Source organism: Solenopsis invicta, chromosome 1, assembly GCF_016802725.1.
Source record: "Solenopsis invicta isolate M01_SB chromosome 1, UNIL_Sinv_3.0, whole genome shotgun sequence".
NCBI lineage: Eukaryota > Metazoa > Arthropoda > Insecta > Hymenoptera > Formicidae > Solenopsis > Solenopsis invicta.
In genome coordinates, this window is record NC_052664.1 from 24,547,009 (window position 1) to 24,570,073 (window position 23,065).

Genomic DNA, 23,065 nt, shown 5'->3' on the forward strand with positions numbered 1-23,065 from the left:
ACGCAAGACAAATGTGTCGTATGTACAAAATATAACATAATTTCTTATTTATACTGTTTATATTGTGGTTTTGGTAGTGCTGCCATCGGTGAGCAATGCACGTGATTGACCGTAGCGTGCATTCAAACCAGTGACAGGCGTGGGGGAGGCGCGTCGTGGGTGGTCTGTCGTGGTGCGCCGACCGGGAACACGACGCGTTGTGTGGTCCGGCTGGTTCATGTGCTTCGAGCGCGGTTGTTGCGTAGAAGATGCAAGACGCCCTGTCCCAGCGAGACGCCACCCTCATAGCTGGAATTGATCCGTGAATTCAACCGCATGAAGGTACGCGTCTCACCGCTAATCCATTGTTTATCCGCGCGTTTATTCCCACGTGCTGCTCCGTTTTGTGATTAATTAATAATCTTTGGTCGGATTTTGCGAATTTCTGTGTTAGAAAGAGAGAGAGAAATGATTTCTTTTGTCTCTTCTCGAAGATAAAAAACCGGCTTTTGCCTTTGTTTATATTAAGATGTATTAATGCTCATTTCCACACTGATATAAATTAATTTTTAATCTTAATTTAACTTACTTGTTTTTTTTTTCCAATTTTTAGAACAAGAAACAAATTAAAGAGTAAGTCAAACCGACATGAAAGTTAATTTATATTGATGGAAATGAATACATAAGATAGAATATTTTGAATTGATTTTCTCCTGAATATAAAAAAATTTGTTTTTTATTTACAGATGATATTCTTGCTAATTCTTTGTTGTCTGTTGCTTTGCAATGGCTTGCCTTTGGAACTGGAGCATGGATTTATAGCAAAAGGTGATAGCAAAAACAGTACATGGAAGGATAGGGACTTGAGTCTAACTCATAGATTCAAAGATCCCAATTATTTATTAGATAGATATCCTATGGGTGAATTATCACCGGATATCTCGACTTGTCTCCGACCTGCCAAATGTATTCCATTGTCTAAAAATACTTGTATGGGTACAAAATTACCTTATACTTTTACCACATTAGACCTTATACCAGAGCATGTAACTCAAGACATTGTTGAGGTAGATATGACTATCATTCATATATTTGCTTTAATAATATTCTCTTGTTTTTTTCCTGTATGATCTTTACAAAAACTTATACATTTGAGTTTGAAATCTAATTGTTGCAATTAAATTTTTAATGCTTTCTAAAAAATAAATCTACTTTGCACTTATAAGAACTTAGAAGTTCTAAGTTATAAAGTGTCAAAATTAAGTTGTTAAGATTTGTATTTGAAATTGAGGTATCTTCTCTCACTAGGTATATATTTAAGCATTTACAATGCAATTATTATAATGTTACCATGCTGCAATAGATTAATCAGAGAAGAAAAAACTATATATTCCTTTCCTTGATTGGTCTCTTGCAGCATTGTAACACCATAACAATTACAATGTATATGCTTCTTTGGCTTTCTATAGTGATGTGGAACATTTAGAAATTTTTATATTTAAATATTTTTACTTTAGCTTTAATTATTTTTTTAAACAAGTTTGTTACATAATACATTATATGATATATGATATGTAATGAGAATACATTAGATTGTATATTTTTCTATATGCATCTTTCTTTACTTTCAGGAAAGATTGTACTTATTACAAGCTTTGAAACATGTGCCAAAATGTTGGGCAGTTGTTCAACCTTTTTTATGTTCAATATTTATGCCAAAGTGCATTAATGATACAGTCGAACTGCCGTCTTCAGAATTGTGCAAGATAGTATCCGGACCCTGCAGAATGCTGATGAATCACACAATATGGCCGAGTTTCGCAAAGTGCGAAAATACAAAATTGTTTGCGCGACTGTGCCAGAATGACATGAGGGAATCGAAATTTAATACCACAGGCAAATGTTTGAAACCTCTTGTACCTACTGACAATGCTCTCTCAATTTTTGATGGAGTGGAGGGCTGTGGGACTCAATGTTACAACCCGTTATACACGCCTGACGAACACAATCAAATACACACGTTGATCGGATGGGCTGCAAGCATTTGTTTGGCCTGCAATTTGTTCACCATTGTAAGTGACATGAAAATGATTTATAAATAATACACGCCAATATAATTTACATTTTATATTTGTACGATCCAGATAACATTTCTGATAGATTGGAGAAGTGCAAACAAGTATCCAGCTTCAGTGATATTTTATATAAATGTTTGTTTTATGGTATCTTGCATTGGCTGGTTGATTCAGTTCATTCCTGGCAGCAGAGATGAAATTATATGCGGTAAAGATGGAACATTAAGGACGAGAGAACCGAGGTAACATTTCACGAATACGTCGTAATCTTCGCGTCAATTTGATTTCTTAAAATTTTTATTTTTACAGTGGGGTGAATCTATGCGTCTTTGTTTTTGCCTTAATATATTTTTCTCTAGTGGCAGCTATGGCATGGTTTGTCATATTAACATATGCTTGGCATATGGGTTTTCGTGCACTTGGAACAATACAAGACCGGCTAGACAGAAAGAATGCTTACTTTCATATAATCGCTTGGTGCACAGCACTCGTTCTGACAGTCGCAATAATGGCGTTAAATCGTATTGACGGCAACAGTATAACGGGAATCTGCTTTGTGGGTCATACTGATCATTTAATGAAAGGTTTTGTGTTAGTTCCTGTATTAGTTGCAGTGCTAATAGGAGGATATTTTCTATGCAGAGGTATCGTTTTGTCTTTTTTTTTAATATTTATATTATATTTATATTACAATATTAAATTTTTATACATTTTTTAATGCTTTCTGTATTAATCTAAATTGTAAGTATTAATACATTATTGTATAATAAATATTGAAGAATTATTCTTACATTTATAACTTATAAAGTTGCATATATTTTAGGACTCTACACGCTTATTCGCTTAAAAATAAGCAGTCAAGAGATCATATCTAAAAGAGCAAGTTCAAAAATAAAAAAAACTATTTTTAAAATAGTGATCTTTTCTATAATGACTCTTTTAACTGTTATTATGACATTTTATTATTACATTTATGAAATTCAGAACTTGCATCAGTGGCAAGAAAGTTTTAGAAATTACATGATGTAAGCAAATTTTAATATAATTATAATTTAATATATAATTTTACAGTCTGCATGTACAAGACAGTCCTTAAATATTCGAAATATTTTAAGGGCTTATTCGTCATATTAATTCAAGACGATTATTTTGATTTTTTTTTAAGTTAACATTTTTTATGATAAATGCGGTAAATTAGCATAAAATTAAGATAAACAATTTTTTATTTTTTTTTATTTGAAATTGTTTTATGATAAATAAATCCATCAAATCTGTTATTAATTCAAGTGGTTTTCAAAATTAAAAAAAATTTTTTTCTTTAATTTCTTTAAATTCCATATTTTTAAAACTAAGTCATTTTAAACATTGTTATACGAAGTTTTCAGCTTAAATTAATGTATGAATCACCTCTTAAAATCTTTTAGAATATTTAAGAATTATCCTATATATTCAAATTTTTGCATATATTTTACATAATATTAAAAAAATTCTGTATAAATATATTTGAACTCTAATCATTACTTACAATATAATGAACTAAATGTATTTTAATAACATAATTACATTTGTTTAAAGATGTACGATTGTGACACAGTATGAAGATGTATCTGAAAAATGTAAAATGGATGTAAAGCCCAGCACAGGAACACTGCAATTGCATTTGCTTACATTATTTGCCCTCGGTGGATCTATGATGCTGTGGATTTGGACGAAATCAACAGTCAATACATGGTGCAGATTTCTAAGAAAGTAAATTTCAATTCACATGAAATACTTACTATGTTAATTTGTCATTGTCGCTACTAATGCGATTCTGAGCAGTATATGGTTCTTTCTCATTTGCAGAAAATTCAATCGCGAGTCTGAAGAGCCTCCCATAAGACTGACCAAACATAAGCTTATTGCGCATTTATTCGCAAGCCAGAAAACGTTTAATAAAGCCGGTCGTTTATCCATAAGTTTTCACAATGCTCACGCGGATCCAGTTGGATTGAACTTCGATCTCAATTCCGCGGGATCACAAGACTTTAGCACCACTTGGGCGGCTGCCCTGCCTAAATTAATAAAGCGTAGATGCGCAATAGCTGGCGGTAATACAGGATCTGTGTCTAGTAATAGACGAAACTCGGGGGATTCTGAAATTAGTTACAGTTTCCGATGTGTTTCTATGGAATCCAGACGAAACTCTCTGGATTCGCAAATATCTGTGCAGATTGCACAAGTAAAAACGACGCGAAAGGTCGCAAGTCGGTCACGCGGTCGTCGTGGGAAAATCAGGAGAGACTTCGGGAAATCCCGATCAGCCAAAATCGATCCACTCTCTAGAAGAGGTAGCACGACTTCTCAAGACAGTCAACTAATGACTCAAGTACCGATTCAAATGCCCAATATGGGCAGGAGGCTGGGAAATGCCGGACTGGACGAACGAACTTTGAAAATTATCGACACTAAGAATACAGGAATGCTATTACCTTTTTTATTGAGAGGGCAGAGTGACGAGAATTTAAGCAGCGACGAGAAGAGACAAGATATGATTGATAAGGATACCGACATAGAAGTAGGCAACATGGAGAAGGAAGATGAACAGGACAGTGACAGCGAAGGAAGTCAGTCGGAGGATGAAGTAAAAATGCTAAACCCAGAAAATGCGCATGAACGTAATAAAAATAAAGAGCGTAGCAATAAGAAAACTTATAATCATGAAAGTGCTAGAAGTCGCGAAAGTAGGGGCAAGTATGTTCTGCAGGATGAAACTCTTTTGAAGCATCTACTTCAGGAAGCTAATGATATTAAGATGAAAAACGAAAACGAAAAGAAAGAGGCGTATAGGAAAGCTGTAATGAGCGACTTGGATTCTAGTCTCACCTCGTGTTATCCAGAGTTAACAAGATTGTTGCAAAGCAACGGACAGACTAGTGCTAGAGAGATGGCAACACAGACATCGTTGCCATTGGATATATTGGAGATGGAAGAGTTAAAGCAGAGTATCGACGAGATAATTAACAGCAGACACTGCAGTTCCAAAGGAACACAAATATCTCCACAATTAAAGAAAAACAAGAATATCATGACGTAAGACTGAGAACTTTTTTTTATTTTTGTTTTTAAACCTGTTAAAAAATACACGTGTAAAGACGTAGTGCTAAACAGATAATTTATCGAAATTTATAATTTATAATTTATCGAAATAGTAAAAAAAATGATTGCATCGCTGATCGAATTATATTCTCTTATCATTTTATTATATAGTATTTTTTTAATATAAAAACAAGATGAGTTACTTTTATTGGTTATTTTTGATATTGTAAATAATGTACGATGCAATAGCAAAAAAATCGGGTTAAATAATATCTTGAGAACATTATAAGTATAACAATACATATAAATATTTTTCCACATTTTTATTATTACCGCTAAAATAATAATCAAATCTTAGTACGGTATCTTGACAACTCGTATCGAGTGCCAGGTAGTTAATTTTTAATTTGTGATGACACTAGGATCTTAAATATATAACATTGTACATATTTTTTCGTAAGAGTGGATACTATTATATCTTTAATATTATATGTCTTCCAATGTTTTGTAAGAATGTATCGAACATTCTATGACAGTGAGATATTATATGTGTATGTGTATATGCGTGTGTGTGCGCGCGAGTATGTTTATACATTTATTTTTTTAAGTGGCTGAATAAAATGCGTTTTACAATTGTCTACATTAGTGATCTATAAATTAGTGGCTACTTTGGAAACAAAATAATCTGATATAATTGTAATTTAAATCACATTCATAGAATGCAGAACAATGAACATTCTTTATTTTAATAATTAATAGATAATTTATTTTTACAATAGCCACATTTTTATAGTCACAGGAAAATAGGTAGGATTACTTTTATATATATTTATTTATATATAAAAGTAAGTGAGATATATACATATATATGTGTATATATATCTCTCTCTAATACGAAACTATAAATCGTATTTTGTCAATCATTTACGGCTAGTACAAATTTCTCTATTGAAAAGTACTAATCATAAGCTGTGTCTCTTTGTATCATTACATTTGTTTCATACTTATGCAGTATTAGCCTAATTATTCTTTCAATATTTTTAAACATCTCTAAAATTTCATTGTTACAATATACGCGAAATATGAAAATGTATATTACTTTCTCAATCAACATACTAAATTTCATTGATTGCATTTAATGTATAATTCTACCTTCGAGAAAAATTATAAATAAAATAATTCTTATTTATATTTTTATTATAACGTATCGAACCATTGCGAGACACATTCTGTAAACAATGCATAATTCTAACATACATACTTTAATTTAAAAACATTTTTAATTTAAACTCTTCTGGCAAGAAACGTATATATCAAAAGTCTATTCATTGAACATATTTAATAAAACTTCTAGGAAAATATATGTTACGACAATCAATATCAATTCTTAGGCCATATATATCATTAAATTACTCTCTGAATTAAACTATATGAATAATCATACATGGATAATCATATATTTTCATCTCAACGTCGAAGTTAAAATCTTCTTTCCATAAACGGTACTAGGTTTCGCCAAGGCACTTCTCACTTGTAGCAAGAAAATGTCCTCAGCATTATCCCCGGATGATCGGTACGTTACGATCGGTACATTTACGATTCCCTCTCGTCCGTCCGCTGTTTCTACGTTTTCATATCCGGTTCCACGCTCTCTGCTACGTATTTTTTTCCTACACTCGATCACACAAATATATCTGGACTTTAGTTTGGGCAAATTGTCACGTATGCTACATCATATGCATATATTATACACGTATTCTACGTGCATCGTATTACAACTTTATTGTAAAAACAATAATATAGATCGTTCGCTACGAAAGTACAAAAATAAGTATTATCATGGGCGGAGGGGAAAGAGGAATTGATATGAGGCATCATTTTATTTGCTCGGCGCGTAAAATGAAAAAAAAAATTAGAGAAGAAACGCTATACCCACGGATTAGTCTCCCTTGGTCCGTGATCGCGTGGAAATGCGTTGCACCTTGCATGCTGCTCCTGCTCATTCGTGTTATCTCCACCGAGCTGGGTTAACGATCGCGCGAGCCTCACTGTTACTTCCCCTAAACTGCGCCTCACATGCACATACACAGCACTAACATTCTAAATGACATTTACTTCTGATAAATAATACATCGTGCATGCTGCAACGGAGGGTGTGTAGAAAAGATCCATTTTGTTTATTCACCAACACCGCAGGCGGCAGACAGACGTGGCTTTTATCACCCGTTAGGAACGCTTGGACGAGGCTACTTGGATTTGGCGTGAGACTTTTTATGCTTTGTATTTTCGTTACCCCAGATGATGTTGTTCAAGGTGTCCCCGACGAAGTATAGGATCGTACAGAACGTCAGCAGTACGGCGAAGAACAAGATCCGTAGTGGTTGCGTCAACACATCCATCACGGGGTATACCCAAACGCCGCTTTTGTAATAGATTACGTGTATCCTGAAATTGAGAAATATCATGTTCTATTCATCCGCAACTAAAGCGTTTATTTTCTTTCTTTTTTTTCTGCGTTGTGCCAAGAATTTCTCTACAACTTTCTTCCGGAGCGATTAGAGTCTCCAGAACTCCTAGCTTCAACGCAGATACAAAATTATCGTGTTGAAATATTTCCCACCTTATTCCCTCTAAACTCTTGTATTACATAAAGTTGCTGACACTTATCTCCGTAACGTGTGTTACTATTACAACAAAGAAAAGCGGATCCATTTTACTTACCAGACTAAATACGTGAGCATGAAGGTAGCGAGTATTCCGAGGCCGCGAGATCGCTTGGGATATTGTCGTGGTGCGACGATCATCTCCAGTACGGTCGTCACCATGATCATTGTATGCATTAAATGGTTCAACCACCATGGAAAGTACGGGTCCAGCGCTTTCGGCAATACCAGTTCACGGTCCACAAACATCAACGCCCAGAAGGTCACGCCGACGAACTGCAAGGAAATGAAATCGGCATGAAATTCGAACATTCATCATTATTTCCATAAACAAAAAATTATATAAAATCTAACATATGTACATAATTCATATAATACATCCGGATATAAAATTCATTTATTCATGATTTTTCACACGCGTGATAAGCAATGCTTTTCTTTTTGCTAAATAATATTAATTTTGAAACGTGTGCATTAAGTTTGACAACGCAAAATTTTGTCGTTCATGTTAACGTTTTCGCGCAACGTTTTCATGACGAAATTAGAAGAACACGTGAAAACATTCGAAAGGAAAAACTTGCTTTTAGCGTTTATCACATTAAATAATAAATTTGTGTCTTAATATATGTATTTGAATTGCGAATGCGTATATTGTACCACGGTTCGCAAAAATGAAATTGATTTTTCTTTTTCTCGTGTTTATTCGAAAACAGTATTCCTCTTATCATCCCTGTCGGAGAATTAAACTCATAAGAATTCGCATTTAAATTATGTTTTTCATTCTTAATTAGATGCGGATGCAATACTACAAAATTTTAATTACTCACTATAGCAAGGGGAAATCCGAGGCTCGCGTGAACATGATCCTTTAATTTTCGCATGAAGGGCGGCTTCTTGGGGTTTATAGCGTTCGTGCCGAATAGATCGTTCAAGAGACATATCAAAAAGAATACCGCTTGCAGAATCTGAAACGTAAATAACATTTTAGTGCTTTAAGTAACACAAAAAAATATTTTTAATTAACACTATAATTATAAATAAGTATCACTTAAAACTAATTTATTACTGCTTTGTACATCCATTGTTAGAATTAATTATAAATTATAATTTTATATGCATTAATTATAATTATGTTAATATTTAAGATTTGAGCAAAGATTTCATTAATGGGATTAATCAATGCGTGCTTTTTAAAGAAGACAAACCGAGAGATTTTTCATTTGTTAAATTCGTTATTTAAAATTTAAATAATATAAAAAACAAACCGAGACTAAAACATTCATTCAAACATACAGATAGCGTATGTATACTGTTACTATAATATAAAATAAAAAAAATATATAATACAAGTATATATATCATTATTATTTAATATTTCGTTTTTTTCATCAAAATAAGTAAATTGATAAAGACTCTAAAATTATTGGTTTTCACCGTTTTCAATTCAGTGCAAATTATTATTTATGTATTATAATTTAATATTGCGAAACTATTTCATCGACTAGATAAAGACGTTATCTAACACAAGCGATAACATTGTTTAGTGGCATGTGTTCTTACTGCGCATTTATTATACATGCTGTACACATGTGTACCATTAATATTAACAAGAAGTATCGAGCAGTCATTACTGACTGCTTCCGTCTTTTTTAGATCAATATCCTGTTTCTTATAAAAGATAAGAAATTTTGTGACTTTTTATCAATCATTTTCTTTATTCTGAAATATCTATTCGTTTTTTTTCTTTACTTGTTTTTTACTTCCTTTATTTCGTAATAAAATAATAATGGTAATTCATTTGTTTGGGCTTTTCATTAAGTACAGGTAGATGTTTCGAGTGTTTAATAAGTTTTGGGGAACAAAATTGATGGACAGGGGTTTTGAAAATTTGAATATTTTATTTCAAACATCCTACAGCACATGTGTGAAAAAATTGAACTCTACTTTTAGAAAAAAAAACATTTTTAAAAGTATAAGTACAAAATATAAAATATAAATTTAAAAGTATGAATTTTTAAAAGTATATCACGTTTTGCAATTTAAATTTTTCAATTTTCTCCAGCTTGTCATTAAAATTCTTTTAAGCCACATCGTTGAGTTTTTTCAGATCTTTTTTTAATTTAAAATATATTATTATTTATATTATATACAACGATCAAATATATTATACGCAATATATCGAATATATTATCCTTTGAATTGGCAATGTTACATAATGTCCAAATATTTGCAATATTTAAATACTTGTATAATCGATTTTCCATATTATTGCACATCTTAAGTGATCTTGTTTGAAGATTTAGATTTAATATTGACGTTTTAAGACCAAGTATTTACTCGTCAAAACGCTTGTTCTACGCCGTCCATTTAAGCTTATCACTTGTCAATCGAGCGATGAAGTATGTCACGTGCAAGTCACCACGAGTGATACTTCAACGCGTGACAGCGCAAGAGGAAGTGACCTAATTATCTGCGGTACTCTCGATATTAAGAATAATTATCACTTAAACTGAGATTCTTTAAAAATTCTTTAAAAATTCTTTAAAAATAAATTATACTAAAATAAATATCTTATCAATATATTGAGAATTATTTTAATCATTGATGCTTAATAAACTTTATTCGAAAGTTTTTAGCGCTATTACGATAGTGATCGTCTGCTTGTTCAGTAATTAAAAAGTGAGCAAAACTCAAGTTAACTTAGAAATCTTAGATCGGAAGTTTAATGCTCTTTGTTTTGTTCAGTTAGATGAAACGATTAATTCGAGTTAAATGTACATTTCAGCGTAATTATCGACTAACGTTGCACACGAGCAGTCTTGCGTGACACGTGCCTCCGTTTTGCTGCATAATATGGAGTGGTGCTCAAACAATTGAATTTTGCTCTTTACGAACGGTTTGATGGCGGTAATTTGAGCGTGAAATGGTCGAGAGTGTGTCATCGTCCGACGATAAGTGACAAAATGCTTGAACGTAATCTCGTCGAATGTAGAGTCACGCTTTTGGCTCAGCGGGACAAATTGAGTGAAACGGAGAATTGCACTCGTCTCTAACAAGTGGATTTTTTTACTCCTCCGTGAGATAAATGTCAATTGAAAGATAAACAGCTCTAATGTGTAACCGCGTCTTAAATATGTTGCGTTCATTCATCTAGACGTAGTGTACACTTTAAAGAATTTAGAGCTTAGCCACTTCGATGGGTCTTCGAGTTAACGATTATTTCTTTGAGTTTGTAATTTTCCTTACTAAGTACACATGGATTTTTTTCTTGTACGAAATGCAATAAGTGGTGTTATTGCGTACTTCTTGAATTATTTTGTAAGTAACGTTTTTGTCATAATAAGGATGGCAATCGGAAAGTTGCTGAAAGCAAATAGCTGTTATTTTCGAAATTGGATAGCAGACAGAATGAAATGAAATAAAAAGAACCATTACTTTTATTATCATGTAGAGCAAAAGTAATATATATTTATAAACATGTAAAGTTAGCATTATAACAGAGCCGAAAATTTGATTGCACAGTGGTATACATTAAAAATAATTTAATAAAATATTCAACCTAGATGATAATTACTAAACTTTGATGAAATAATTTCAATTAAATGTTCAGTTAATATAACCAAATTAATACTTAGTAATTATTTGATTTCGTAATTGATTGGTTAGTATTAACTACTAAATATTTGGATATATTAATAAAAAATTTAATTAAAATTAAATAATAATCTACTATGACCGGAAAGTATATCGATACATTTAAATTAAAAAAAATGGATACACCAATTGAGAATGGATCTTATAATAGTGCTCAATAATAATTTCCTAGATGAATTTATATACATATATAATTATGTACATAATTTATACATTTACATTTTTTTTTAAATTCCACATCGCATGTTTTTCGGATTCCAAAACGTAGCTGGTAGAATAAAAATGTAAAATCACGAAATTAAATTGCTAATTATTGCCAATAATTTTTTATGTCAACAACCTTTATTAGCCAGGGTTACATTTTTCGCAACTAGTTTTATATAGATTTCGGAACAGAAGAGATCGTAAAGAAACTCGTTGGCACAAAAAATTATTACATTAATTAGCAATTTCGTAATATTTCTGGTTTTACCTATCAACTACGTTTTAAAATTCGGCAAACATGCAGCGTGCGATTTGGAAAAACTTATAAATATATGTGAATTCACCTAGGAAATTATTATTTAGCACCAAGATTCGTTTTCGACGGTATCAAAGCCATTTTCTTAATTTAAATGTGTTAATTGAAATCATTTTATCAAAACTTGATTGTTACTACCCAACTCTTTTTTTTTAGTGTATATTCAGAAATTGTCGATACGAGCAGCAATTTCTGTGAAAAGAATTTAACTGAAAATTTTCAAACACACAGATACAATTATTATTAAAAAAGTATAATTAATAATATTCAATAGCTCTTCGATTATTATGCAAGTTGATACAACGCAATTAGCCGAAATGTTGACTATTTTTATAATATTTACTTTTATGTTCATATATACATATTTTTTGTGCAATGTGTTAATAAAGATTAATCTACAATGTGCTCTTTATTTCTTGCTTCTTACCTATTACCTTCCTTGTGCACTTTTGTCAATAATTGTATCTCTTGTCCCTTTGGATAAAACAGTATGCGAAGTGGCGAAAAGCCAGAAATAGAAAGCAAAAAGCACATTGTGTAGATTAGTCTTTAAAATGTGAGATTTCTTCTTTTAATACATGTAGTGTTCGATCCATTTCATTCTATTTACTCATTACACAATAATAGTTAGTTAGCTTCTCGATTATTATCTATCATAAACGCTATGCTGAAAGAATTCTTTTTTTTGTAACTGCTGATTGCACCGATAATCATCAATAAAATTATCAAATATCGTTTTCTATTTCGCTCATTCGAAGAATATTATATCATCGTTATTTATGATTTTTGCGATCGCCTGGTATCTACTAGGTGGACGTGTCGGTTTTCACTATTACGTAACACGGCAATAAGGATACATTGCGTATACTGGAGCTACGTTCGTAGAGAATCGGTTTTTGTCAAGAGTACTAGAGTTTCTCGTTGCTCTGCTGCTCTATAGAAAACACAGTACAAGTAATTCTTTTTTTTTTTGTGAAAAACAGGAAGAAAAAGCGGGATGAATGGAGGCTAGGAATGAAAAAATGATGACTAATAATCGCTGCATCGGAAACTGTAAACGTTTTCATATTTAAAATTAATATCTCATCACACAGCACAACTTGTTCTCGCGGAGTGTCGGTCTTTACGGATATAAATAGGAAAAATAAAATTTAGAAGATAATGAGATCTGAATAAAAATAAAATAAGGTCTCAATCACTTCCGTAATTTCCTCAGTAATTGCAATAATTTCCGTCGATCTTGAAGCGAATCGCGATCATTACAGATTGAGATTTTGTTACACCAGCGTTTACGTATTGTCCTGGACTTCCCAATCAAATTTGAGCGTAATAATAGTTTCATGGAAAATTTAATTCCGCGTTTCCTTCGGCGCAAAGGAATCTCACACGCACAGCGACGGCGACGAGGAATCGATATGGGGGGGGTGTGAAATGCTCGTTTGTGTGCAGCGTGCAGGTGGGTACCAAAGGACAAAGACTTCGCAACTTCATCAATGAAACAGAAGCGCACTCATCAGCTCGTACTACCGATACTAACCGCATCCCAGAACGTTAGGAACTTGAACTTCCCACCGTAGGCGTTGTGCATGCTCGTGACATTGTGCGGCACGATCGTGTACGTGTAATCGTAATAAACCGCGAAAGCGTACTGCAGAAAAGTAGCCGCATGGAATCCGATCGCTAGGCCCTCTCGCATCTCACGGCTGTTCACGAGTAAGTCTGAAACGTGCAATTATCTCTTTTTGGGGGACCACATGGACACCCGCGGCGCGACGCGACGTCAAGCAAGAACGGGAAGACCCGCGCACTCGTCGGTGTACGCACACGATGTCCTTTCGCGAAACAATCTCATACTTTTCTCTTTCTGAATTATTTTCTTGATATTAGAATCGTTAGGGTACTCTCGCGTCCGCCCAGCACTAAAGCCCGTATCAGACTCTGCATCGAAAATTGAAGATTAAAGATTAAAGATTGAGCTTTGGCCAATCAAAATAAAAGGAGTTAAAATTTCCTTCTTTTGATTGGTCAAATTTCAATCTTTAATCTTCAATCTCAATCTTCAATACGTAGTCTGATACGGGCTTAAGGTACGCGCGTGTAACCTGACCATAGACAATTTTACATAATCGAATCTGGGATAGTGTGTCTTACTAAACGGCCGTTTAAACTGTGCTTGAAAATCGTTACTCTCTCAAACCGCATTTTCCATTACCGCGACTGGAGTTTCAGCTCTAATTGCAACGATTTCATTACTTTTTCGAATCTTTCACTGGATTATTAGCTAATCTTCTCTCGAAGAAAAACGACAGGTACCAAGTGAAATCGTTGCAGTAATGGAAAATGAAGGTAGAGTCATTTATCAGACATGGTATTCCGGACCCGATTATGTAAAAAATTTAAGATTGCGATGAACAGTAGCACCGTGCGATTTGTTTCCACTGATCCAAGAATTGTGATTAAGCGTTAGAAATAAGACGATTAATTTTGAAATATGCTATTTATACTAGTTGTAAAAAAATAAAAATTATTTATTTTTATTATATCAACAGTTTTGACTGCAATGATAATGTAAATTGATAATATAAATTGTGAAAACACAATTGTCCAAACGTTCAAATCTAAATGTATTTACCTATACATATGTAGGTACATATGTCTGGTTATTTATTGTATACATATATGTGTGTCATATGTATTTCATTTGTTCTATTTTCCTAGAAATATAATGACACGAAAAAAAAATCAAAAATTTTAATTAAAAAAAAGTTTGATTATATTCTGTTTATTTTTACACAATCCTTTCTTGCTTGCACCAGTGTGATTTTGAAGGACACTTATTCTCGTACATGGCATATCGAAATCGGTATCAAGATCGATGGACGATCTATTCACTTATTCGATCGATAATCGTGTAGAATTTTATACTATCGTATTAGTACCACCGAGATTGGGAATTATGGTTGAAAAAGTGACAAATATGCAAACGGAAGACAGTTTGGAGATGGAAAGTTTCAGATGATAATTTCCCAACACGTGCGTACATTATGCAAGCGAATGTAAAGCTGAGTAGTTACATAATCTATACGTAACTAAGTACTTGGTGAAAAAAAGATACCACGTGCATAACAAATTTCAATTTTTTCTCCTTTGAACGGAATTTACATTTGTTTTAAATGTTACCCGCTATGTGTGTATGAAATACAAAATAAGTCTAAAAATAATCAAAAAAGTCACTGTAAAGTCGCATTCTTTAATTACAGATAAAAATAAATCGTCAAAGAAAGCTTGCAAAAAATAACCATGAAATGGAAAGTGAATTCAATTTGAATTGTATTTAATATTGTATTTAAAAAATAAATGGAAATCCAAAAATAGCATAACGAAAAATTATAAATTACGTGACTTTGATTTTATTAATTAATCTAAAATAAACGCTAATAACTAAATGTTTACGCAATATCTTTCTTTCGCTATCTGTCTCTCTCTCTCTCTCTCTCTCTCTCTCTTTCATTTAGCTTCACATAATTTACATAAATTAACATCGCCGAAATTGCTTCTCTTCAATTTAATTTTCAAAGTAATTGACACATATTTCAACAGTTACATTGTTCAAAGCTAACAATAAGATTTCACTCAATCAAGATAGGTACCGAAAATACATACGTTTTATGTATAGAAATATACATAAATGTTACATAAACCCGTCTTTTCAATATAAAATCGAGAAGTGTGATGTCTCTCGTTACCTCACTATTCATTTATTTCTTCGTGCCTCCACGCTTGATTTCTATCTTGTACTACTTCTCGCGAGGAAAAGTGATTTACGCTCTCGGTAAACGTAGCGGCGGGAACGAGATTATATCACGCAGAAACTGAAAGGTAGACGTAGAACAATAGCTTGAATGAGGATCGGAGAAGCGTTCGCGTTCTATCGGTCGCTTAAATGACCCTGCTAATTGCATTATGCAATGTAAAAGCACTTTGTGTAATCTAAAGTACGTTATGACACACTTAGTATTAGCCTGAATTCGCCGAAACTTTCTTACGGATTATCATCACAATGTCTGCAATTATAAAAGAGGGAACTTTCTCGTGACACTGATTGTGAGTGATCGAATAAAGATAGACTGCATATCGAAGATAATATTCAATACCAAACGAGTATAAGAACTTGAGTGAAAATATAAGGGAGATAAAAATACTAAGAGTAACGAATTTTCATTAAAACAGATACAACGTTCACCCCGAATTAAAGGGATGAAAAGAAATTATTCAAAGAGAACGTATTTCTAGAGAAACCCGTTCAAAACAAGATTACATATCACGTTGTGTTAATTAACGCCTATAAATAATGTAGCGGTGGAATGTACATTCCTCGACAAATCCGTCTCTAATATTACCTTATATTTTTACTAGGTCATCGGGGGCTTACTTATTCGTGGGTAAGCTCGCTTTTCTTTTTTTTTTTTTAGTCGTGCTACCGAAGCGTAAAATTAATATAGGGCATTTCTCTTTCACGGATTTAATATGGACTACGGAACGTTCAAAGAAATATTAGGTGACCCGTTGCCGGGCTATTACGTGACATAACTCACTTTGCGCGACAGAGGCTTTTTAATTAACGAATCGGGAACGCGATTATCAGCCCAGAGGATAGCATTTACTCTACGATGATTGCCAATACACTGATCGTCCGATACTTATTCCTGTTAAACCTTTGCGGCTACGCGTGTCGTCGACAGAAGCTGTCAACTCGTGGTGTTGCTGTCTGTCGATTGCATGCCAGTTAAAGAGCCAGTTAGAGTACAGATAAGTGTGAATGACAAACAAATTTTCGAGTGGGAATACAGAACAACGTACAAATGTCGGAAAGTTTCGAATAAATTGCAAAAGTAAAAACTCAAAGGAACGTGAAAATATCTCAAAAAAAAAAAAAAAAGAAATAAATATAAAATGCAAAAATAGCAAGGAAATAATTATTAATGTAAAAGGTATAATAAATTTGCAAAGCTAATGAAACGGCTTTTTTTTCTTAAAAAAGATACAGAATCTATAAAACTAAAGTTGCCCTTGACTTTTTAAATATCGTTTTTTGACTATAGCACAGTCTAGTGCATTACGTAATAATGTTTAATTTAAAATAATTAAAAATAGATTAATAGAGAGAACGATATTTCGTCATACAGAGAGGATATGATTTAACTTGTCAATTTCTGTCGTTCTTTTGAATATACTGCATTCAAACGGTTACATATATTTTTTTAACAATGAAGCTATGGATCAACAATTCTTCAGATTTTATTTTTAATCGAAGCAGAGCAGTCGAAAAATAATTTGACATATAATTCTTTTCTTCGAATAATTTTAATGTACGAATATTTCAACTTAATCAAAAGTTATAGACTTTCTTTAAGTCATCACTTAATTTATTCTTCTAACGTCAGAAATTAAGTGCCGCTTTGGCATTTACGATGCAAATGAGTAACAGTGATACAATGATTTATTGAAATTACTTTCGTTATTTTCGTGATGTAATAATTTATTATGACTTGAATTTCCTACCGTATATCTCTTCCTTTAAGCAACTTGTTACTTGATCTTTGGTCTTCGAATAAAAAGTCGGAAGATTAATTGCGAATATTGATGACTTCCTTCAAATCATTACAATAACGACCTCAATAATTTGCGAAAAATTAAAAAGTAACAGTTACATTCTGTATGAAACAGGAAAGATCATTTTAATTACGTATGATTAATAACTAGTAATTAATTATGTACAATTAAAATTGAGTACATAAATAATAGAGAAATGGATGAAAATAAACAAAGATTAGAAAATAATTGATTCGTTCATAAGCTGTAAAAATTTATAATCAAAATCAATACAAATCCGCAAACTGTATGGAAAGCCGATGAGAAACTTTTCTAAAGTTTACAGATCTCCCAACGTTCTCTAGGATCAATTTTAATTTGCCGTCCATGAGTCTTTCATTTAAAATTAATTAAATAAGTAATTAATTCTTTTATGGATAAAACGCAGAAAGTTCAAATCATAGTAAATGAGTGTACAATGAAAATGAAAGGGTCAATTAAGAGATTTCAAAAGTTACACCGGATTTCCCTTTTCGCCCTTTTCAAGAATTTCCAATTTTGATTTCATTTATATATTTGTCATTAAAAAATTAAAAAACTAAATAAATAATAATTGATTCTTTAATGAGTCAATCGAGCAGAAAATTCAAATCGCAGCCGATACGAGTTCGTAATAAAAAAAATAGGAGATGAGAGATTTCAAAATTTTACAGATTTTTCCTCCCGCCCTTTTTAGGAATTTGAAATTCTAATTTCATCCATAGGTTTGTCATATAAAAAATTACCTAATAAAATTACCTAGAATAAAAAATTACTTAATAAAATTACCTAGAATAAGTAATAATTGATTCTTTTATGTGGATAAACCGCAAAAAGTTTAAACCGACGCCAATACGAGTCAATAATAGAGCTAATAGAGATCGATAAGAGATTTTTCAAAAGTTTTCTCAGAAGTTCCCATCCGCTCCCTCTTTTAAGCCTGTATTCACGATGCTAAAAATCGATTCGAGATCTCGGACAGAGAGAGAATTGACCAATCGCATTAATCAATTGGCCTAAATTGTTCAAATGCCATTGGTCAGTTCTCTCTCTCTCTCTCTCTCCCTCTGTTCGAGATCTTGGATCGATTCCTAGCGTCGGGGACACGAGGCTTTAGAAACCCGCGATTTTGAATCCTTGATTCCACAAGTCTGTGCCACAAGAAAATGTTTCCTTCTCTACATTTACGAAGTAATATTTTTGCGTGACAATATTTATTACGACCGCACCACGTGTCCCTGCTACGTTGTCACGCGGTTATATAATTGTGGTTCAGGTTGAAATCGCACCCGATCTACCCGTCACTCAATGCGCAGCGATTACCCCATGAACCCGGAGGGAACGCGGCGCGTCCGCGGATACCCTAACCTCCTTTTGCGGCGAGGGTCGCCGTTGACACTCGCTCGTTCTCAAGACCAAGAAGATTCACCGACGATGATCCAACGCCGTCGCGTGCGGTAAGTCTCGCTCCCGTCAAGAATGCGTGAGTAAACGCGGAGATCACACTCGTGCGTGAACGGCACCGGGGTATGCGAACTCTGGTCGAGATCGCGCAACACCTTGCCTGTCGTATGCACGCGCGGGGGGTGAACCGTATTCTACTTTTATCTTCGTCCAACGACACGCCCGCGTGTCGAGAGAGCAAGAGAGAGAGAGAGAGAGAGAGAGAAAGAGAGAACCCTATTTTTAATCGGCCTACGCACATCTCTCCACAACCTCGAGGTACTGATCGATCTCTACCCTTACTTGGTGCGGAAAACGCGCGCTTCGATTCTTAATGCGGTCGATAATATGTGCGCGGTGCCTGCTCTTCTTGGGTATTTTTTGTTTTCTTTATTTTGCTTTTCTTTTACGGAGCGCAAAACAACGAGAGTCGCGTTTCACGTGGTTAGCACAGAAGGTACACCTCAAGCACACTCGTGTCGGCGGCTCGCGACTTACTGACGGATAATGGAGTAAAACGCGCGGCGGGTGGGAAGGGAGAAAAGACCGCAGCGTGCGTGCGTTTGGCACTGGTTCACGCGGCCGCCGCCGTTCAGGAGAATAGGATGGAAGGGAGAACGCGTGGCAGTGGTGGATTTAGGTCTCGACGGCGCCCTACTCCTTCACTTAGTCTCCCTAAGGAGACTAAGAGAGCCCCCGTCTTCGTTCGCGACCCAATTGAGCGAACGAGACGGAAAAGCTCCGCGGTCGATACGAAATGATCTCGTAAATTGAGACAGCAGGGAGTCGGCTTGAACCGATCGCCGATCAAGGACATCGCTCGCGCATGTATATTCTCCGTTACTATTCAGAGACCTTGAGCAGAGAGATGCCGCCTTTGTAGTAGGCGTATCTCTTCAAGCTTCTGTTTGTGAGAACTATGTCGTCTCTTCCACGTCTCTCGCATGCTCGCGCTTCACCAACTCTTCGAGAGCCACCGATACTCAAACTTGAAACGCTCGCGATACAATTGATTTTATGTTTCATTTCAAATTGCTATTAAGTATATCATACTTCTCACGTATGCTTTATCTATTTTTAAAGATATAAGATACGTATTCTTTGTTGACGCAAAGAGTTCGCCTAATTAATTTTTTAATAAAGCTATCTTTCAAGAACACAAATAAGAGAAAGTAAAGAAGAAAAAGATAGAGAAAGAGAGAGGGACGGAAGGAAGGAGAGACTAATTTATCACTCTGAGCAAGGTCTAAACTTTCTAGAAACTTAGAATTACACGAAATTGTTGACACAATAGGGAAGAAGAAACAATAGCCGGGTTTCTTCATCCTTGGTTAAGTTTGAAACATGCAATGCAAACCTAATCCGGTCGACTTACGAAGTTGTCTTGTTAGATCTAATTATGTCTCATTTTATTAGCAATTTTAATATTAATGCGCTAGTGGCTAGTAATAAATAAATAGCAAAAAATTTTCTTCTTTCCATTACTAATTGAGTCATCAAAAAGATATCTTTTGAAATATTTTAGCGCTTCGCGCAAAAAAATTGTTATATCACAGATATTACCCATTTAGTACAAAGCTTGCAGCAATATTGCAACATTGCAACAATATTTCTGCAAGCTTCTTTGCTGTGTGGAAAGTTTCTTCTTTTTTTTCATTGAAATAAATCTGGTGTATATAATGTCAACCGTCTGTTTTCCTTAGCCAACTAAGTAACTCTGAAATGATATTTATATATTCAAACTTGTTTATACAAATATGCGGACTTATCAGTAACTTGGTAATAAAGAAAACAACTCAATCTGCACGACACCTGATTCAAGAAAGCTAGTAGATATAATTTGTTTGTTTGCAAAGTTGAAAAATCTGATAGACTATTAAATGTTTATAAATCTTAGTCAATTATCATAATATACATTCTAATTTATAATACAATTACAAGAAGAGAGGTAAATGTTTATTTATTAATACAGAACAATTAAGAATTCAGATTTGTTTGTAAATATTTTCATAAAAATTTTGTTAGTTAAAAATTTATTTATCAACGCGTAAAATATCGTAAATCTGTTTAAAATGTTTAATCGCTGACTTATCATAAAGTCTATGTAACCGTAAATCGCGTGGAAGAGTATGAATGTTCGGAAAATCGTGGAATCTTAGAATTTATATAAATTTTAAAATTTTATATCTCAAAAAACATTACAATCTTGGAATTGAAAAATTTAATTTAATGAATACTTATCTTAATATTTATGTACAAACACAAAATTCTGAATTTAAAAAATATACATTTGTTTACTCCAAATTGTGGAATCACTTATATTGACTCATGGCTGTGCCAGACTTGTTAGTAACAAAATAATTTTATTTAGCAATGCATTTGTTATATGTATATCTGTATGCGAAAAAGTTAATTTACAATATATAATTTGCAACGACATAAAAAAAAAACAAGTTACACGTATACACATGTATTGTATATGTCAAAAGCAGAACTCAGACAATCAATTCGTGAACTAATTGACTATACAAAAATTTGATAGATTTGATATACATATAGAAGCTTACTCCGTATAAGAATCGTTCAATTTCCATTTCAAGCTTTGATCGACCAATCTAGGTAGAAAATGGCAAACAATATTTATATCTCTAAGCTATTTTCACAAAAAAAACTGCAGATATAAAGTTACTACTCGATTGCAGATATAAAGTTTTTATAATGCTAAAAGAATATTCTTTCAAGCAGGCATTCCTGAAGTTTAAAGGTCTTTATCGCAAGGATATTAAAGTTAATGTAAAGTGTACGATAAAGCTAATTAAAAGTAACAATTTTAATTTGTATTTAAGTAATATTTAATAATATCAATTACGTTTCTAACTATATGCATGTATTATAGTTTCTAAAATATTAAGAAAAGAGGGATTGTTCCATCTCTCATAAGATAATTCATTCTGTTTAGAACAAAAAATCTATATTATGTATAAAAGTTAATATAAATCGGATATTATTTAAATAATTGAAATGTAGGTATTTATTACAAAATAAAACTTACAATTAGTATTATAAAATATATAAAACGCATAAAATGCATGAAACACGTTTAGTAATAAAACAAAATGATAAAAAGAGTAGTTTCTACTACGTCATTTAATTTTATCGCTAAACATGTCTCGTGTATTTGAAACATTTTACATATTTTGTAATGCTTTAAAATATTATTTCGTAATAAATACTTTTATTGTAAATATGCAAAGGTCAGTCAATATTTATCCGCACTTTATTTTTTAAATATATTATAAATGTTATTTAATTATAATAGAGAATTGAGAAATACCTGCCAGATAGTAAAATATCGATTTTCTGACGTCATGAATTATTCTACAACAAATTTGAAATTTATAATGACGTCCAAAAACACAGATTAAATATCTGTGTCCAAAAGTAACTTCGTGACGTAAAAATAACGTAAATTTATTAATAGATAACGTCATATGACGTGAGATTACTGTCATTTTTATACCTAGAGAACGTCAGAGTATGATATTTCCATTAGTAACACGAAAAAAATAACATGTTGTGTCATTAAATAGACACCTTGCTACCTGAGTTTTTCCCAAGTGATCATCTAAATCAGGATCGCATCATCAATGTTACGTAGTCTCTGTGATTGTATGGGAACTGTTGAATTTTAATGAATGTGTGTGATAGATTAGTTCAATGGATAATACTGTCGAAATGATGAAATATGTATGGTTAAAAATTTTTTTCATGATTTTTTTCATAAATGAATAGACTATAATTCTTGTTGATTTTCACACAGTATAACTAATAATAAAATCAGTCATTTATCATAAATTTTTTGTTTTAATGCTGTCATAAAAATAAAATTAGAATCGATTTCTTTCAAAACTGATTTAATTTCTACTTATTCAAAATTGATAAATAAATAAATATAATAATACATAGAATAAATAATAAATAGAATACATGACGTAAATGTAATAAAAAATGATGTTATAGAT

The 23,065-nt window shown here is 32.8% G+C and overlaps 3 protein-coding genes across 7 annotated transcripts in view; 2 read left to right on the forward strand and 1 right to left on the reverse strand.

The window, feature by feature from the left end:
* Positions 1-6,317, forward strand: LOC105202074 (protein smoothened). Of its 2 annotated transcripts, none has more exons than XM_011170457.3 (8): positions 1-321; positions 726-1,046; positions 1,611-2,051; positions 2,124-2,296; positions 2,364-2,698; positions 2,878-3,079; positions 3,630-3,803; positions 3,876-6,317. In XM_011170457.3, exons 1-8 carry the CDS (start codon positions 316-318, stop codon positions 5,128-5,130), a joined length of 2,907 nt encoding a protein of 968 aa, XP_011168759.2. In that variant the 5' UTR covers positions 1-315; the 3' UTR covers positions 5,131-6,317. The 2 variants fall into 2 exon arrangements, with proteins under 2 accessions (XP_011168759.2, XP_011168760.2); XM_011170458.3 differs by having other exon boundaries at positions 45-321; positions 3,900-6,317.
* Positions 5,441-23,065, reverse strand: part of LOC105202073 (androgen-induced gene 1 protein) — a 26,724-nt gene continuing 9,099 nt past the window's right edge. For 2 of the 4 annotated variants that reach the window (XM_039452384.1, XM_026132448.2), the window contains exons 3-5: positions 8,623-8,760; positions 7,854-8,071; positions 5,441-7,577 (exon numbers count right to left, since the gene is read on the reverse strand). In XM_039452384.1, the coding sequence (XP_039308318.1) occupies positions 7,379-7,577; positions 7,854-8,071; positions 8,623-8,760 (555 nt within the window). In that variant the 3' untranslated portion in view covers positions 5,441-7,378. Of the gene's footprint in view, positions 7,578-7,853; positions 8,072-8,622; positions 8,761-13,506; positions 13,689-15,715; positions 16,863-19,346; positions 19,557-23,065 lie in introns of those variants that run through there. The other 2 variants (XM_011170456.3, XM_026132449.2) reach the window with 2 other exon arrangements.
* The window catches only part of LOC105202072 (clavesin-2), a 26,376-nt gene continuing 22,350 nt past the window's right edge, over positions 19,040-23,065 (forward strand). Inside the window, exon 1 of the mRNA XM_039452361.1 lies at positions 19,040-19,057. The gene's annotated coding sequence lies outside the window, so the exon portion shown is untranslated. The remainder of the gene's footprint in view (positions 19,058-23,065) is intronic.

What these genes read in the sequence shown, in the direction of transcription:
- LOC105202074 (XM_011170457.3), top strand. An exon ending in CCTGCAATTTGTTCACCATT is followed by an intron (nt 2,052 to 2,123) that starts GTAAGTGACATG and finishes TGTACGATCCAG; the next exon opens with ATAACATTTCTGATAGATTG. An exon ending in AGGATATTTTCTATGCAGAG is followed by an intron (nt 2,699 to 2,877) that starts GTATCGTTTTGT and finishes CATATATTTTAG; the next exon opens with GACTCTACACGCTTATTCGC.